We start from the raw sequence: 19,431 nt of genomic DNA on the forward strand, positions 1-19,431 counted from the left end.
GGGCGACCCAAAGTCAATCCGCTTCCCTTTCAATGGAGAGCGACCCATGAGGAATTAGTAGGTTGAGAGAAGTACGACCAAGGTCATTTATAGGTGCCAGGCCAGGCCAGGGAAATCAGAACGGTCCCGCGAGATCCGGGAGATAGCGAATAATCTGGGCCGATCCTGAATCATTCAAGGCACGGATTCGGTGAGCAGGTGGTGGTTACTACTTTTCCAAACCCAGGTTGGTGGACCGGGTATGGAAAAGTGAGGGACTAGTTGATGGGGTGAGAACCCCGGCCCAAGAGAAGAGGCCCAGAAAGGGATGCGTGGGCCGAGTCCAGGACTCGGCCCAGGATCGAAGAAGGGGGCCCAGACCGGGGCCCGGAAGGACGGCCCAATGACAAATGAGAACGAGGAGTCGGCCCAGGCCCGGCCCAGAAGAGGGCTCGATCCCAGGAGCCTTCAAAGCTTACAAAGACAAAGAGCCGTTGAGGCAGTAAAGGCCGGACTCGGTCCGCCAGTTACCAGTCAGAAAGAGCCGTTGGCAGGGTCCGTAACGTCGCCCAACGGCTCGGCACATTGAATGTACCCTTTAAGTCGGCCATCATGAGCCTTTAAGTCGGTAGAGGAGGAGCCACTATAAAAAAGGCTCCTCCACCATTGTATGAGGCAGATTTTAAGAACCCGGAGAGGGAATAGACAAGTACTATTAAGCATCCTATTTTGCTGAGACTCAAACCCTTTTGTGAAAGGTGTATCCACCAGCTTAAGGTTGTGTTGGACCTCCTTGGGCCCGAAAACCCAAAAACCATCAATTATTTAAAAAATTTACTTATTTAAGATTGGAATAAGGTTTAAATTAGCCATTGAACGTAACCTGAAAATGCAATTAGACCACTGAATAAAAAAAGTGCAATTAGGCCACTGAACACTCCAAAAATGTGCAATAATTAGGTCACTGAACACCCCAAATGTATGTAATTTCACCGGATAGCATGTTACCATCAATTTTAGCAGGTTACCTGCTTACGTGGCAGCTGAGTTGTCATTTTTTTAAATAATTTTTAAATAATTTTTAATAACTTTTAATAATAAATTTTTTAATTTTTTTTTAAAAAATAGAATAAATAAATAAAACGACAGGGTGGAATAGCGAAATCAAGTGCGGTGTACCGGCTCACGGGGAACGGAACCGTAAGATGCATCTCAACATATAAGGAGGATGCATTGCTAAAGACACTATAAAATGATTGTCAATATATGAAGGGGGAGAGGGGAATCGGTCTAAGTCAAGGGACTCGTCATCACTTGACGGGAGGTCCGAATAATCAATAGAGTTCAATATCACATGATAGTCAAAGGACTTGGCCAAAGCTAATGCTCGCTCATTGCAAATAAAGGATGCCAAATGCATAACCAAGCTCGGAAAATACGCAAACAAGCTCGGGAACAAACGCAATTCGTAAGAAACTATAAAAAGAGGGGTGGAGACTACTCACCAAACTCTACGAAGGGAGAGGAGTTAGCGAGATTGGGGAGTTGACTTGGCGAGTGGTGGCTCAGCTCACCGGAGGTCGAAGAGGGGGACGACGGTAGTTGGGCTCGGCGGTAGCTGTCGACGGTGGTGGCAGTCGCGCGGAGACGTCGGCAGTTGGGCAGAGGGGTCGTAGGGAATGACGACGTCCGTCGGCTGCTCAGCGACTCAGCGACAGGCAGCTACTTTCGTGGTCGGCCGGAAGTTCTCTACCGGGAGGTGGGAGTGATTTTTCAGATTTGGGGAGTTTGTGTTTGTGGAGAATGAGGGGGAGAAGCTACCTTATATAGAAGAGGGGTTGAAGCGAAAATGGGGGAAAGGGGAAAGGCATTTTGAAATTCAAAATTTGGTGTTGGGAAGAGGTGGAATTTTGGAGAAGAGGGGTGATGTGACCTTTGAGTGTGGGAATGTGTTTGAAGAATATTTATAGGGAAGGAGGAAGAGTTGTAGTGGGAGAGGAATCCTAAAAGGATATGGATGGACTGATCTTGAATTCTATACAACATTGGACTCCTATCGCGATAGCAATTCTACCCGGGCATGAATTATAGATTTTGTACGCGATTTTTCGGTCCGTAATTATTAATTGGTTGTAGTACTCTCTTGTGCTGACGACTTCTCGCAGCATCGAGAGTGGGAGACTGATGATGGAATAATCACGGATGGATTCAGAGCGAACTAGACCAGAGACACCAGATCCGATCTAAACCCGGCCAAGCAAACCACGAGGGGTTTGCCCCTCGGGGTCGGCCACCCGAGCTCGGCCACCACGGGGTCGGCCTCCGTGGGATCGGTCACACCAGGGTCGCCCTCCTTGGGGTCGGTTACCCCTCGACTGGCTACTTGGCCGAGGCCTGTGCTCGGCCAAGAGACGGGGTCCTCGTGTGGAGCGAGTCTTGCGGCGGTTGCGGTCCAGGCTACTCCCACCGAGTTCTCCGGGGTTGTTGCGACGATATATCCTATAAAAACACTCCTTTGTGTCCTAAAGAGACATCTTCTACTTTCTATCTAAACTTTTCTTGTTATTACATAAGTCCTACCTCTGTAATAGCATTCTACATACAATTAATACAATACTAGTCTCCATGACTATATTCGTATCATTATTTCTACCCCTATTATCGTTTAATCATTTTCTTGTCACATTCATTTATATATTCGGACCCTTGGGTGAATATAATCCATCAGTATCTTATGTCAATGATCTACCTTATAAGGTGGCCACATATGGTGGATTGGTGGATCATATGGTCATACATTTAGAGGATCATCATTGTCTACCAAGATATCAACAACTGGTCTTTTGTCTACTTCAACATTTCTGCCTACTCTCTAATGACTTCCGTCATTAGTTTCATGACTTATGATTCTGATCCAAATATAAAAAACCTTAGTATACTCAAACTCAACACGAAAAGGAAGTCAATATGGATCTAGTTCAAGAATTTAAACATGAAATACATACAAGAACAAAATGCGCAACAATAGAGGAGAAGTTTTCTGAGCGGTACATATGTTCTTAATGTTTGCTACACAAGATGTACATGACATTACTCTGTTATGTTTTTTTTGTTGTTGTTGTACACGAAAAGGAAGAGGATGAAAGAATTGTGTTTTTTGATGATCGGATTCAGGTTGGGATCGGAGTTGTTGGGCTGGTCATGATCGAACTTATCAGAAAATGCTACGTACGTTAAAATTTTTAAAGCTAAAAGAATATGGGAAATAGAGAAGGAAGTAGAGGAAGGTGAATCCATGAATACCATCTCGATTAATGAGAGTAGAATGCATCATGCAATTACCATAAGAACTTTTTTAGTACTAGAGAATCCAGCTTTCTAGTACTATAATATTTTCATTTGATATTATATTGTTGTTTAGCGGAAATACTTACATCATATTTCATATTCAATTTCGTACTTATCTGTGTGTTTTGGGGGAAGCAAATGAATTTTCGGAGTTTCCCTCATATCAACATTATATTTTAAAATATACTTGAGGTGAGTGACTAAAATCGCCAGGTAAACAATTTAGGGACTAAATAGAGTTTTCATTATAATTAAAGGACTGAGTTTACCATTATGGCATAATTGAAGGACTAAAAAAGTCATTTTCCCTAATATAAATGTCAGTTATTGTAGACCCTTTGACAAAAACTCATATTCCCCTGTTGTATTTCGCCTTGTGACTTTAGTCGGCAAAAAATTACGAGGTAAACTAGTTTATATTGTCTATAACTAACCGACTCATAACAAGAAGCCTAATATATAACTAATCGACTCATACCAAGAATGTTAATATATACGGAGTAATTAGCTATCATAAAAAGTCAAACTACTTTCTCAAACATTTTCAGCCCAAAGAATCTAAGCCCCCACCACCGAGGTTCAAACTTTCGACCATCCACTTGGATGAATAACCGAGATGCCATCACACTACATGGTAATTCGCTTATTTGGTGCTTAGTATTACAATATTTTGATTCATAATATGTTTGAATTGATATTTAAAATGGAGTAAATACTCAAAATGGTCCCTCGACTATAGCTAAATTCACAAATTGGTCCTCAACTTTCAATTTCACCCAATTAAGTCCTTAATTTTGTAGTTTTAACACAATTTGGTCATCTGTCTATTTGACCGTTTGTTGACTGTGATTTTTGAGGATATATATGTAATTTCATGGTTCATCATCGGTTTTTTAAGGTTCCAGTTATATTTCCAGACCGCACTGTTACATTTGAATCCACTGTCGAAAGCAATCTACCAAACCCGGTCACCTTCTTCATCCTCCCTTTGGATTCAATGTAGTTGAATTCGTACCAGAGCGAAAAAGACGACGTGTTTCCGAACCGGTGCAACGTCATCCTGAAGGCCTCCACGTGCTCCGACGAGAGCTGAAGGTTCTTCTGGAGATCGTCGATCACGGTCAACAAACGGTCAATTAGATGGAGGACCAAATCGTGTCAAAATTGCAAAGTTAAGGACTTAATTGGGTGAAATTGAAAGTTGAGGATCAATTTGTGAATTTAGTTATAGTCGAGGGACCATTTTGGGTATTTACTCTTTAAAATGTTGTATTCCAATTATTTTAATTATAAGAATGTTCTTTATTTTAGACCAACTGTACTTTGATCAGCTATTTATTATCCTCACTTTCTCATCACCACGTACTTATTCATTCCGAATCACGTCCTCATCATTCATCATCATATCATATATCGTCATCACCATATCCTCTCTTTGGAATGGAGTTGGGCAGTGCTGTGGAGTTTTTGGAGAACAGAGCCATTCTTGTCACTGGTGCCACTGGCTTTCTCGCTAAAAGTAGTATTCAAAACTATATATCCATCACTTTTCAGGCTTATTTAATTTGTACAAAACATCTCATATTTTTTATATTTTAATAATTATAAATTATGGATGCAGTTTTTGTGGAGAAAATACTGAGAGTTCAGCCAAATGTGAAGAAGCTGTATCTTCTCCTGAGAGCTGCAGATACAATGGCCGCCGTGCAGCGTTTTAACTCCGAGGTATGTACACTTTTCTTACGTTCACACATCTTCACATTTTTAATAAAATTTTGAATATTATTTAAAGCTATATGTGTTAATGCATTGTATATTGTTGTTGAAAAAATTACACACACTACAACACAAGTATAAAGAAATAAATTTACGTCTTTGTTACTAAACATAACTTTTAGTATAGTGATAAATGCTTGATCTTGACAATATAGATATCTTGTTCCTATTCATATTTAAAAGGAAAAAAGGTTTTCCCTTTGGTTTGACTAGCAATATGGTGCTCTAGGCTCTGTTTGACAAACCTAGCTGAAAAGCTATAAGCTAGGAGCTGAAAGCTGAAAAGCTATAAGCTCGGAGTTGAAAACTGAATTGTTGTTAAGCTAGCTGTTATGATTGAAAGTGGTTGGTAAAATTAGTTTTTTGATAAGCTGATAAATGTAAAGAGACTAAAACGGACATCTTCATCAAATTTAAATTAGTTTGTTTACATATTAAAATTTAACATTTTGAAATAAAACTATTAGAATAATCATGATCTAGCATCTCATAATGAAGTAGCAATATTGTTGCAAATCTAATAATAATAATAATAATAATAATAATAATAATAATAATAATAATAATAATCTCTTCAAAAATAATAATAATAATAATAATAATAATAATAATAATAATAATAATATTTGCAGCGAAAGTTGCGGATAAAGGAGAAGAGAAAAGAGTTTTAATTGGCAAAGGTAAATTATGTTATTTCTTTAAAATAATAAGGATAAAGATGGAAAAAAAGTTAGGAAGCTAGGAGCTTATTTTGTAACACTACCTAAGATAGCGTTCCAAAATAAGCTCTTATTTTAAGTTAGGAGCTTATTTAGAGAACATTATCAAACAGAGCTTATAGCTTATTAGTAGCTTAAAATAAGCAATAAGCTCCTAAATAAGCTCTGCCAAACAAAGCCCTAGTAGATCATTTAATTTGTTGGTCTTGAGCTAGTGAAAGTCTAAATAGGGGGTGTAAGTAATTTATGATTGAGCTGAACTTTGGTGCCATTATAATTTTAAATTAATTAGTTTTTTAAGAAATTATTATATTAATTATTTAGTTATTTAATTTAGGATTTAAACGGATTCTTTGATGTTTATTGTTAGTTACTATTAAATTAGATTTAAGATAACTCCTAAATCTAATTTAATACTAATTAACAATAAACATCAAAGAATCAGTTTAACAACATATATTCTTTAATTTAGTGTAATCGAAATTTACTTTGACCTGATTGAAACAGTTAAATTATTAAATTTGGACCAGATTCAAATAACTAAATTGTTGTGGATCAGGTTATGGAGAAAGACTTGTTCAGAGCTGTGAAAGAGAAGTATGGGAAAAAGTTGAATAATATAATATCGGAAAAGGTGAGTATTGTAGCCGGTGATGTTACTTTTGAGAAGATGGGCGTAAAGGACTCTCATCTGCTGGACCAAATGCAGAAGGAAGTAGACGTTGTGGTTAACCTAGCTGCAATTACTGATTTTTATGAAAGGTGCATGTGCTTTGGATGCTAAACTTCATTTATTAATGTATAATAATGACTATTAGATCTATGTGTCACTCTCTAATATATCAATGTGTGTTTTACAGATATGATGTGGCCATTGGGATTAATACAATGGGACCAACACACTTACTACACTTCGCCAAAAAATGCAAGAAATTAAAGGTTTTTCTTCACGTATCCACTGGTTAGTGGTATTTACAAATTAATGTTTCCTGGACCCTTTACAATCCTTTCTGGCATATTAATTATATTGGTTAACATGCCTTTGTAAATTTAAAATATGGACCACATTGTATATCGAACATCAATAACAGGGTCTTTGGTTGAAATGAGGGAATTAGGAGGAAAAATAATTATAATTACATGAAAAAAATAAAATGAGAATTTAAATTATTTGGTAGACAGGAATATAATGATTAGGAATTGAAAAAGCAAAGTGAATAAAGACTAAAATTAATATTCTTGTATAATAATACTATAATAAGAAGAAAAATGATAAAATAGTAATTCACCATAAAATTACAATTTTATGAATGTCTTTCTATTAAGTGTGAATGATAATATACCGTGTGTCTCTTCGACAGACCGAAATTTATTGGCTAACATAATAATATATTTTATTTTATAATATTCAGCTTACGTGTTTGGTGAAAGGGATGGGCTGTTACAAGAGAGTACATTACAAATGGGTGAAACACTGAATGGAAGATGTGGGCTGGACATTGATAGGGAGAATGAGATAATAGAAGAGACTTTGAAAAACCTCATAGTTGAGAATGCTTCTGATGAATCCATAACCTTAGCCATGAAAGAACTGGGAATCCAAAGGTAGTTTACTATGGGACATTTGGTTTATGGATTTTGATTTTTGAACGTAATTAATTAACCAACTATTGGATTAAAGTTAAATTACTGTTTTACTATTGGATTTATGACCTTATACTTGCATAGTAACTAGTCAGCGTCATGTTAGACCTGATCCTCCAAGTCTCCACCCGACATTATTTATTATGGAAAAATGTTTAAATTAACTAGCCATTGAACTATGGCAAATTATTGTGTAGACCATGGTCCACACAGTGTTATGTGGACCATAACAAAAAGTATATTTTTAATATACTAAATGTACATTATTTTTGTACTGTATGTACACTCAATACAAAAATAATGTACATCCCTTGAATACAATGTATATTATTTTTGTACTGAACGTACACTATTTTAAAATATACAAAATATGGTCCACACAATAATGATTGTTGAACTATACATAAAAGTGTAATTGAACCATGCATCCAACTCAAAAAGTGTAATTAAGTTCTTGAACTGTCCAAAATTATGCAATTCGACCAAAGTTGACATGTTCTTCAGGTCATGATTGATGTGGCGGTCATCCTATAAAAAATTATTATTTTTTAAAATTTATTTTAAATAAAATAATATTTTTTATATAAAAAAAAAGAAAAAAGAGAAAAACCCCACCCCCACCGTCTTCGTCTTCGAAGAAAATTATTCGTCTCTAGCCTGGAGACAAAGAAAACGTTTCATCTCCCGCTTGGAGATGATGAAAGTCTTCGTCTCTGGCATGGAGATAAAGAATATTTTTCATCTCCAATTGGAGATCGACAAAGGCAGGGAGGAAAGTGTGTTATTTATTTATTTATTTATTAAAATGAACTAAACAAATATAATTTTAATAGGATAACCGTCATGTCAACGATGACATGAGAAACAAGTCAAACTTGGTCGAATTATATAACTTTGGACAGTTCATAGACTTAATTATACTTTTTTTTTTTTTTTTTGAGTTAGATGTTCCAATTGCACTTTTACATGTGTTTGGTGACTTATTTGAATTTTTTTTCCTTTATTTATATATTTTAATTTTAATTTCAATTTCAATCCACTACCAAACAAAATGTCTTTTCATGAATATTATTATGATTTTTTAAAATTTTTTATTTTCAAATAGATCAGATATATAGTTTTGTATGTACTATACTGGTTTTAATAACAATAATTATTTCACTAACTATATTTCTCTAATGAATACAAAGAGCAAGGACATATGGGTGGCCAAACACTTATGTATTCACAAAGGCAATGGGAGAGATGCTTTTGGGTAAGTTGCGAGATGACATACCTCTTCTTATTCTGCGTCCTACCATCATAACTAGCACTTACAAAGAACCTTTCCTTGGTTGGGTCGAAGGTGTCAGGTATAGTACTCAATCATCCACTCCATTATATTCAAATATTTCTAATTAATTTCTTCTGTTGTTGAATAATATAACATATCCTATGCAGAACCATTGATAGCTTAGTACTTGGTTATGCTAAAGGAAGACTATCATGCTTCTTAGGTGATCCAAAGACCATTATAGATGTGGTGAGTGATCTAGTAACTTATTCATTATTAGGAAAAAATGTTATATATATGTATTACATTTTTTTATGGCAAAAAAAATCAACAGGCAATCACTATTCGAGAGTGTGCACTTGATAAATCTGTCACTATTGAAAATTATGAAATTTCCGACTACCTAAAAGTGATCTTAAATCAAGTCGAAAGCAAAAAGTGGTCGAAAATAGCAACAAAGGTTTTTTCAGATACCAAAAGTGGTCAGAACAAAACTTTCGACTTGATTTAAGATCACTTTCAGATGGTCGGAAATTCCATAATTTCCAGCAGTGCGTTCTTCTTTAATTGTTTGAATGCATCGCTATTAACTAACAATTTGTCAAAAATGATCAATAACACCAAACACTAATCAAACATATATCAAACACTAACACCATTAAGTTATCATAATTTACATCATCCCAAATACTTTGTCGGATAAAATTACAGATCCCAGCTGATATGGTGGTGAATGCCATGATAGTAGCCATGGTGGGGCATGCAGATGAACGAGGCAGTGAGAGCATATACCACATAGGATCATCGGTATCCAACCCATTGGAGTACGGTTTGATACGAGATTATGGGCACCATTACTTCACCAAGCATCCATGGATAGGCAAGGATGGAAAACCTATTCTCGTTGGGAAGATGACTGTGTTAAGCACCATGGCTAGCTTCCAAACATATATGACCATTCGTTATCTGCTCCCTTTGAAGGTTTTGGTTGTTTTTATTTTTTAAACCAAAATTAAACCTATTGTTTAAAAACGGAAAGTAATAAACAAAGAATGTCGGTCGAGAACGAAGTTCCTCTGCTTATCGTCATCTGTTATAAGTTTTGTTGCTTATTAAAAAACTCTATTGTTAGATCCCTGAAAAGTATTGTTGATTGAACTTATGATGCTTATACTTTTACTGCATGCATAAACCCTGGTTGTTCTCAAGCCTTGTTGCATGTTGAGAACCTTTGTTCCTACAAAGGTCTTAAGTTTTTGGAGTCTTATATCTATATCCCTAAAATACAATTTACCACATCAAAATCTAATTACGTACATTTTCTTAAAAGAGGTTAAAACTTGAAATTTTACTTAAAAAAATAAGGAATTTGATTTGCATGCATGGATGTACTGTGCAGGGGTTGGAGATATTGAACACTATATGTTGTAAGTATTTCCAGAGAAAGTGTGATGAGAAGAATAGAAAATTCAAATTTGTGATGAAGCTGGTGGACTTATATCGACCTTACTTATTCTTCAAAGGAATGTGAGTAATTAAGTATTTAATTAATCATATTTTTAATTAATTTGCACATGCAAGAAAATCAAAAGTGGTGTGAATTTTGTGGACAGATATGATGATATGAATACAGAAAAATTGAGGAGAGCTGCAAAAGAAGGAGGCATTGAAACTGAATTATTCTATTTTGATCCTAAAGCAATTAGCTGGGAAGATTATTTCATGAAAGCTCACTTTCCTGGATTAGTGAAACACGTCTTCTAGTGATTATCAAAATTAATATCACTTTTGTTCTGTCGACAATAGTGGCATTTTTATTTTGAATAATGTTATTTTTCTCAATCATTTTTATTATCAAATGGAACTGTAATTGAATTGAAATGATACTTTAATTGTGTTGAAATAAAACTGGAGTATATATAAAATGAAACTGAATAACGTGTCTCACATATTGAGCGTATATTGTCAAATAGAAGTGTAGTTAATTTGAAATGATACTTTATTTTGCTGAAATAAAACTACAGTATATATAAAAAGAAATTGAATAACATGTCTCACATATTGAATGTATATTGTCAAATGAAACCGGACTACATCAAAATGATATTTTAGTTGTGTTGTAAAAAAACTACAGTGTATATAAAATGAAACTGCATAACAGTTTCACATATTTGAGTGTATATTATCCAATGAAACTGTAATTGAATTAGAATTATAATTTAGTGGTGTTGTAATAAGACTCCAGTGTGTATAAAACAAAATTCAATAACATATCTCATTATAATAAGATTATTGTATGTATAATGTCAAATGAAACTGTAGTTGAAATAAGGGTAGACCCATAGCGTAGGTAACCTTCCTCAAGATAGTAGAGATCGTTTCAAGCCTCTAAACCATTCTCAAAACAATCGGATGGGTTCGAGCAGTTGCATTCCCAAGCTCCTCGCATGGCCCTTGGTTAACAATCCTTGCATCTCACTACTAGCGTTTGAATTGGTTAACAATCCTTGCATTCCCAAGCTCCTCACATGGCTAATAGCATCTCACTTTTAATGTTAAGAAATGATGGATGTTGCGCATTATGCTTCTCCAATTGTACTATTTGTTACTAATTTAATCTTAATATTTAATTTAATTACAAAATTGACTTTTTGATTTCCTTACAAAACAACCATCTTTTCTATAAAATATGTTTTTTTTTTTAAATTTATTTTTAAAAATACTAAATTATCAAAATATTTCAGTTCAAGTAGGGTTGTACAGCGGACGGGTTCGGACAGATCGAATGATCGGAGGTCACAATCGAGCGGATTTCGGATTTGATTTTGTAACCCCAATCCATTTGAAATTAAGGGTGCGTTTGAAAAATCAGAAAATGATTTCTGAAAAATGTTTTTATGGACTAGGGTTCATGCAACCATAGCCCGCACCAGGCATGGGCAAATTATTGCATGGACCATGAATATCAGGTACACTTTTAATATATTAAAAGTACGTTATTTTTGTACTGAAGGTACATTAATTTTGTGTTGAAGATGCATTATATAAAATAATGTACCCTTAGTATATTAAAAATGTATTTTTTAAAAATGTACCTTAAGTATATAAATAATATACCCTTAGTATATTCAAAATATACGGAGTATCTTTTATTTATGATCCACACAATTTGTATGGACCATGGTCCATGCAATAATGATTGCCATGCAGGTTGGCAGGCCCCGTGACTCGGTCCGCGAACTTTTTTTTTTTTTTTTTTTTTAATTCAATTGTGTGGATAGATGTATTTATACATATTTTTTTGAAGTTATTATATGTATTTATATTTTATAAATTATATTTTATTATTATAGCTCTATCTCTATCTCTCTCTCTCTCTCTCTCTCTCTCTCTCTCTCTATATATATATATATATATATATATATATATATATATATATATATATATATATATATATATATATATTAAAGCATAATGAAGTATGGAAAAAAATTTATTGTGTTCAAATTTATTGGTAAAGTTTTATATTTAATATAATTTGTGTATATATTCATTTAAACCTCAATTATAATTAATTTGACTCCACATATATAAAGAGGAGGAATTAGATATAAAATAAATATAGTTCTTACATAAATAATTTTTTTCAAATAAATAATTTTTTGGTGGAGATTTTCGACAAATATCGTCTGTTATTTTATTTACAAGTTTTATTTAAATACGTTAGTTATATAATTAATGTAGTTATTTTCAAATTCAGATTCCTTTCAAAAAAAAATTCAAATTCAAATAATAATATAAGTAACAATAAACTTTAAAATCAACATAATAATATCATAATTAAACTTTTAAACATATTAAATATTACATTGTATAGTTATACTTACATTTTTAATCAAACTAATTCTGAGCTCGAGAACTCAAGTACGTTTTTATGTTTCCACAGTCATTACTTTCTTTGCTAATTCAGAGGATGTTAAAAATTTAATTGATAAATTTGTTCGTGCAGCACGGGACAATTACTAGTATACTATACAGACTATATATATACTACACAGTAAAATATATACATATATATACTACACAGGGAAGGGATACAGTGCAGGGAGGGGTTCTCGTGCGGTTGTGCAAAGGAATGCACTTTAAGCATTAAATTGGTGCACTTTAAGTACACAACCCACGCACATTAAGTTTCACACAATTGACGCACATTAAGCATACAAATCACGCACCTTAAGGAGGAAAACAACGCACATTAAGAAGGAAACTCACGCACATTAATTTTCAACAACTACTCACATTAAGCACAAACTCACACACCTTAAGCACAAAACTCACGCATCTTAAGTAAAAAACTCACGCACATTAACCACAAAACTCACGCACCTTAAGCACAAAACTCACGTACATTAAGTTTCAATAACTACTCACATTAAATACACAACCCACGCACCTTAAGAACAAAAGTCATGCACCATAAACACAAGGCTCACGCACCTTAAGTACAAAACTCACGCACATTAATCATCACACAACCACACGTGAGACAATTAATATATTACGTACATGTAGTTAGTAAATTATGTATCTATTATAATTAACGTATTATGTACCTTTAGTTAATAAATTATATACCTATTATAATTAACATATTATATACCGACTTTCAATTTATTTATTGGTTGAAATCAACATAATTTGTTAATCGAAAGTACATAATATATTAATTATAATTATATAATCTAAATGTCGTTTTGGACCATAGATTATGATGCAAGGTGAACCTTAGTGAATTGTATGATTTGTCACAAAATACTTTTTCGTGAGTTTTAAGATCTTTAATAAAGTTGGAAGAAACACGTGCGTGTTATTGTATAAATCAAGGTACTGATTTAATAATCACAATATTATAAGTTTGACTCCTATCGAGAGCGGTCTATTAGTCTTCTTGATCCACATTCAGATAATGATCGAGGGTTTCAAAAAATTATAAGATTTTGAGATGTAGCTTAATTGGACCATCATTATCTTGGTGTGATGGAAACCCAATAATGCCGGCTAATTATGGCAGCTGCCAACTACTAAACAGTGACGTTTGCCGCTCAAATAACGCCATTGGGACTGGGTTAGGCAAATATTATATTTTAACTAAAAGATATTATACGTCTTAAGAAAATAATTTTACACAAGACTTGTTCTCTTTCAAAAATGTTTAAACAATTTGTTAATTTTCAAGTTTGAAAAAACATGTCTTAGAAACCACATTTAGGAATGACTACATCTATCACCTAACACACTCTTATACTTTTTCTGCCCACCCTGACCTCGACTCGTAGCGTGTAGACTTTTTAAAAATCCATCTCACCCATTGAATGTGGGTACTCAATACAAGTAGCCGCCATTTATTATATTATTAAAAATAATTTTAAATCTAATAAAAACTAATAAGCGTGAATGAAAGTTATATCTTTCATTTATGTCTGTTTTACTGTGACTTGCTATAAGAGTTGTACTATACACTATTTTGTTCAAAAATATCTTACTGTTATAACTCTCGTTACTTTATTCAACTATTGTTGTCATGCACATATATCCAACATATATTTTCTTATCTTCTCAAATGGTAATAATATATAGACATTATATATCGGAGTACTATATAAGTTATTTCCTAAAATATAAATATCAAATTTATAAAAAATGGTTTACATTATTATTAGAGAAAATTACACTCTTCGTTCCTTAGTTATATGATAATTATAGAATTTGTCCCTAATTGTTGGTCATGCTTATTTTTCGTCCCTAAGTTATCATTGGCGATGCACTTTGCATCCATTTACTAACAAAACTTTAGGGACGAAATTTACAACTTTAGTATAGCTTATGGACGAAAAGTTAGCACAAAAAGTTAATAAAAAGAAGAAAAGTGCAACGTTAATGATAGCTTAGGGCTAAAATGTGAACATGACTAACACTTAGGACGAATTCTACAATTACCCTATAACTTAGGGATGAAAAGTGCAATTTTCCCTTCTTATTATTATTATTATGGGAAAATGGCACTTCTTCCCCCTAAGTTATATACTTATAGCACTTTTTTCCCCTGAATTATTCAAGTGGCTGTTTTTCCCCCTGAAACGTTAAATAGACATATTTACCCTTAAAATAAATATTTCATTTATTTTCCTTCTCCAACAAATTATGACCATAATTTGGTTCAAACCAAACAAACACTATAGCAACCAAACTGAAATATTCCAATTACAATTTAGAATCGAAACTCGATATTTAGAGTTTATTAAAATCGCGAACCGGAATGGACGGTTCATGTTCCGAACTGAAAAATAAAATTCATTTATTTTTGAATTTAGAATATTTAAAATAAAAAATAAAATTTTAAAATAAAGACGGTTCAAAATCGCGAACCGGATCCAGAACCGCCGATTCACGGTTCAAGATCCAATTTTTTTGATTCATAATTTTAATAAATTGAAATCCAAATATTAGGTTCTAGATCTGAATCATAACCGGAAACATTTAATTCAATTGCTATAGTGTTCGGTTCAGTTTGATCCGAACCGTGGTCATCCCTACGTATATGCGATAATTTGTTGGAGAAGTAAAATAAATAAAATGTTTACTTTAAGGGTAGAAATGTCAATTTAATACATCAGGGGAAAAAACCACCACTTTTAGAATAATTGAGGGGGCTAATGTGCTTACCTAAATAATTGAGGGGGAAAAAGGGCTATAAGTATATAACTCAGGGGGAAAAAGTGTCATTTTCCCTATTATTATTATTATTATTATTATTATTATTATTATTATTATTATTATTATTATTATTATTATTATAAAATAATATAAATATATAAAATCTAAATAAATCTAAGATTTTAATATAGAGTACTAATATTGAGAATCGATTTTTGTGCATGACGCATAAAAATACTAGTAATAATAATAATACTTAAATTATTTACACATAATAAAATAATAAAATTCACTTGTTTTATGAAAACATAAAATAATAAAAATATTTAAATATAATAACTTACTTGTTATTTTCTTTTCAAATAAACTTATTAATTTAGATAAAATAGTAAAAACATTAACAAGAATTATAAAAACTTTTAGAATTACCTACATACTATTACTTATTTTAATAATAATAATAATAATAATAATAATAATAATAATATGGTGGGTAGGGTTGGATTTTATACAAGTTAGTGTGTGTGTGTGCTCGACCCATTGCAAGTTTAATTTTTTATGATACAATATCTGTTATCACAAAAAAAAATTCTGATCTAGAATAAATTTATGGGCAAATTATTATGTAGACCATAACGAAAAATATATTTTTAATATGCTAAAAGTACATTATTTGTATACTGAATGTACATTATATAAAATAATATATTTTCAGTACTTAAATACTGTATTTTTTCTGAATACAATGTACATTTTTAATATATTAAAAGTTCATTATTTGTATACTGAATATACATTATATGATAGTGTGATTCACATAATCCACACGATTTACACAATAATGATTGCAATTTAGGTGGATATCCACGGGGACCGGGGCAAATCGAAATTGTCCCCGCTATTACACAAAAAGTATTCACAACATGAATATATTTTTAATATGCTAAAAGTACATTATTTGTGTACTGAATGTACATTATATAAATTAATATATTTTCAGTACTCAAACACTGTATTTTTTCTGAATACAATGTACATTTTCAATATATTAAAAGTACATTATTTGTATACTGAATATACATTATATGATAGTGTGAGTCACATAATCCACACGATCTACACAATAATGATTGGAATTTAGGTGGATATCCAGGGGGACCGGGGCAAATCGAAATTGTCCCCGCTATTACACAAAAAGTATTCACAACATGAATATATTTTTAATATGCTAAAAGTACATTATTTGTGTACTGAATGTACATTATATAAATTAATATATTTTCAGTACTCAAACACTGTATTTTTTCTGAATACAATGTACATTTTCAATATATTAAAAGTACATTATTTGTATACTGAATATACATTATATGATAGTGTGAGTCACATAATCCACACGATCTACACAATAATGATTGGAATTTAGGTGGATATCCTGGGGGACCGGGGCAAATCGAAATTGTCCCCGCTATTACACAAAAACTATTCACAACATGAATAGAAGGCAATTTGATGTAGACATGTAAACTACCTAAGTCTGCAAAAATATGATTGAACTATACTTGGAGTATTGTTCATCCACATTTTCTACTTTTAGGAAACAATTTTTCTAAAATTTGTAAATTTCTTTACAATATTATTTTTAATTTTTTCATTTTTATATATCATTTTTATTGTACAAATGGGCACTAGAGATTTGAATTGGAAGAATTGATTATAAATTTTGCATCATTAATTATCTGTTTTTAGATCAGAAACATTCAATCAATCTAGCTTTAATTTAGCTTGGTGGAGCATCCTTGCATTATATTGCACATGATTTTTGCCTTTTTGGAGATTTCCCTTTTACAAGGTTTTAAAGCACAACTATATATGTTGATATGTTCTGTCTCATTTAAAACAATTTAAAGTTTAATTTGACATTACAACAAAAATGACATTGTCCACTTCATTAACATGTCAACAATAGTGGCTATAGTGCTACTATTTCAACTAATAAAGTTAACTACATTATACTTGAATTAGATGTATATATAAAACTTTGCCATTCTTGAATAGCTTCGTAACTGCAATGCCGTTAGGTTGGCCTTTTTTACTGTTCCAATAACCCCAAATAAATCACTGATAGGGATACTCTAAGCGTTGAATTGACCTTTTACCTACTAGACTCCCTATGCATTAATTAGGTACGTACTTGATGAAAGCATATCCTTTTTACGTGATCATCTCAAATTTGTCACCTTCAAGCTCATTATCATTTTTCTTTTCTTTTATGGGGAGGGGGAGGGGGAGGGGGAGGGGGAGGGGGTGGGGTGGGGTGTGGGGATCTATCTATGCCAACAAACTTAGTATCTATAACAATTTGAAATATCAAAACCAATCAATAGGTTTTGACGACCTATAAAATTAATCAATAAATACATAAAAATTTAGGCTTATTTGTGGAGAAAAGCCAATCTTTTGCAACTTGTGAAGATTATATCCAAACTTTTTAACTCGGTGGAAAGATACTCAAACCCTTTTATATATATATATATATATATATATATATATATATATATATATATATATGTATATTTTAGACCAAGTTAAGTTTTGAGTACTTAGACTCAACTTGACACAATTAATTTAATAAATTAGTTTGAATAAAAAACACTATAAATAAATAATAAAAAAAAACTTTGTTTACGACGATGAGACAATAGAATTCAAATTCCAATCAGTTAATTTAAGATTACAACAATGAGAGTCCTATATGGAAGCTAACATAAATCTCTCCTATTCTATAGGCTAGAATTAGTCTATTAAACTACCACCACAAATACATAAAACGTATATTATACAAGTATATATTACTATTACTAACACACCCCCTCAAGCACAAGGGTGTAGAGAGACTACATTGAGCTTGTCACAGAGAGTTGAGAAGCGCGTTCCGGGTAACGGTTTGGTGAAGATGTCGGCAAGCTGGTCCTTCGTAGAAACAAAATTAACAATAAAATCCCCTGAAGCAACCTTGTCCCGGACAAAGTGGTAGTCGATTTCCACATGTTTGGTGTGAGCATGGAAGACCGGGTTAGCAGCTATATAAGTAGCCCCGAGGTTGTCACACCAAAGGGTAGCTGGAGATCCAAAGTGTAGACCAAGTTCCCGAAGTAACGAGACAACCCAAGTAACCTCTACAAAGACATCAGCTAGACCCTTGTACTCTGCCTCAGTCGAGGAACGAGCAACTGTGCGTTGCTTGCGGGATAGCCATGATATAAGATTGGTTCCAAGAAACACTGCGTAGCCACTAGTCGACTTCCTGTCAATTGGGCATCCAGCCCAGTCAGAATCGGAAAAAACATGGATATCGGAGGAAGATGAGGCTGTCAAGCGTAACCCATAGTCCTGTGTGCCCTTTATATATCGTAGAACTCGCTTAAGAAGGGACCAATAGTCATCGGTTGGAGAATGCATGAACTGGCACAACCCGTTTATAGCATACGACAAATCAGGCCGTGTGATAGTCAGGTACTGAAGAGCCCCTACAATGCAGCGATATTGTGTAGGATTGTCAAACGGATCTGCGGACGACGTCGCCGGCTGTGTCACTGCAGCTGGGGTTGCCAAAGGCTTGCATTCAGACATACCTGCTCGGGTTAAGATATCTTTCATATACCGTTGCTGAGAAAGAACAAGACCGTCACCGATGTGCAGTGTTTCAATACCTAGAAAAAAAAACTTGGTGTGCCAAGATCCCGAATCTTGAAGGTGGTAGAAAGCTGGTGTAGCAACATGGTAATCAAATACGGGTCATTGCCCATCATAATGATGTCGTCGACGTATACTAGCAAAAACACTCGGGAGTCCCCAATAGCGTAGTGGAAAAGTGAGACATCCGTCTTGGATACTTTGAACCCAGTGGATATTAAGTACTCATGCAACTGTTTGAACCAAGCTTTGGGTGCTTGTTTTAGGCCGTAGAGAAACCGT

At 33.4% G+C, this 19,431-nt stretch overlaps 1 protein-coding gene across 1 annotated transcript in view; it reads left to right on the top strand.

Moving 5' to 3' along the window:
* Positions 1-4,717: 4,717 nt before the first annotated feature.
* LOC109192752 (alcohol-forming fatty acyl-CoA reductase-like) overlaps positions 4,718-19,431 on the top strand; it is a 29,611-nt gene continuing 14,897 nt past the window's right edge. Inside the window, exons 1-10 of the mRNA XM_019343454.1 lie at positions 4,718-4,846; positions 4,949-5,052; positions 6,382-6,584; positions 6,683-6,783; positions 7,235-7,427; positions 8,657-8,818; positions 8,907-8,988; positions 9,451-9,720; positions 10,139-10,266; positions 10,353-10,589. Coding sequence (XP_019198999.1) covers positions 4,768-4,846; positions 4,949-5,052; positions 6,382-6,584; positions 6,683-6,783; positions 7,235-7,427; positions 8,657-8,818; positions 8,907-8,988; positions 9,451-9,720; positions 10,139-10,266; positions 10,353-10,503 — 1,473 coding nt within the window. The 5' untranslated portion in view covers positions 4,718-4,767 and the 3' untranslated portion in view covers positions 10,504-10,589. The remainder of the gene's footprint in view (positions 4,847-4,948; positions 5,053-6,381; positions 6,585-6,682; positions 6,784-7,234; positions 7,428-8,656; positions 8,819-8,906; positions 8,989-9,450; positions 9,721-10,138; positions 10,267-10,352; positions 10,590-19,431) is intronic.

Source organism: Ipomoea nil, unplaced genomic scaffold, assembly GCF_001879475.1.
Source record: "Ipomoea nil cultivar Tokyo-kokei standard unplaced genomic scaffold, Asagao_1.1 scaffold1834, whole genome shotgun sequence".
Classification (NCBI taxonomy): domain Eukaryota; kingdom Viridiplantae; phylum Streptophyta; class Magnoliopsida; order Solanales; family Convolvulaceae; genus Ipomoea; species Ipomoea nil.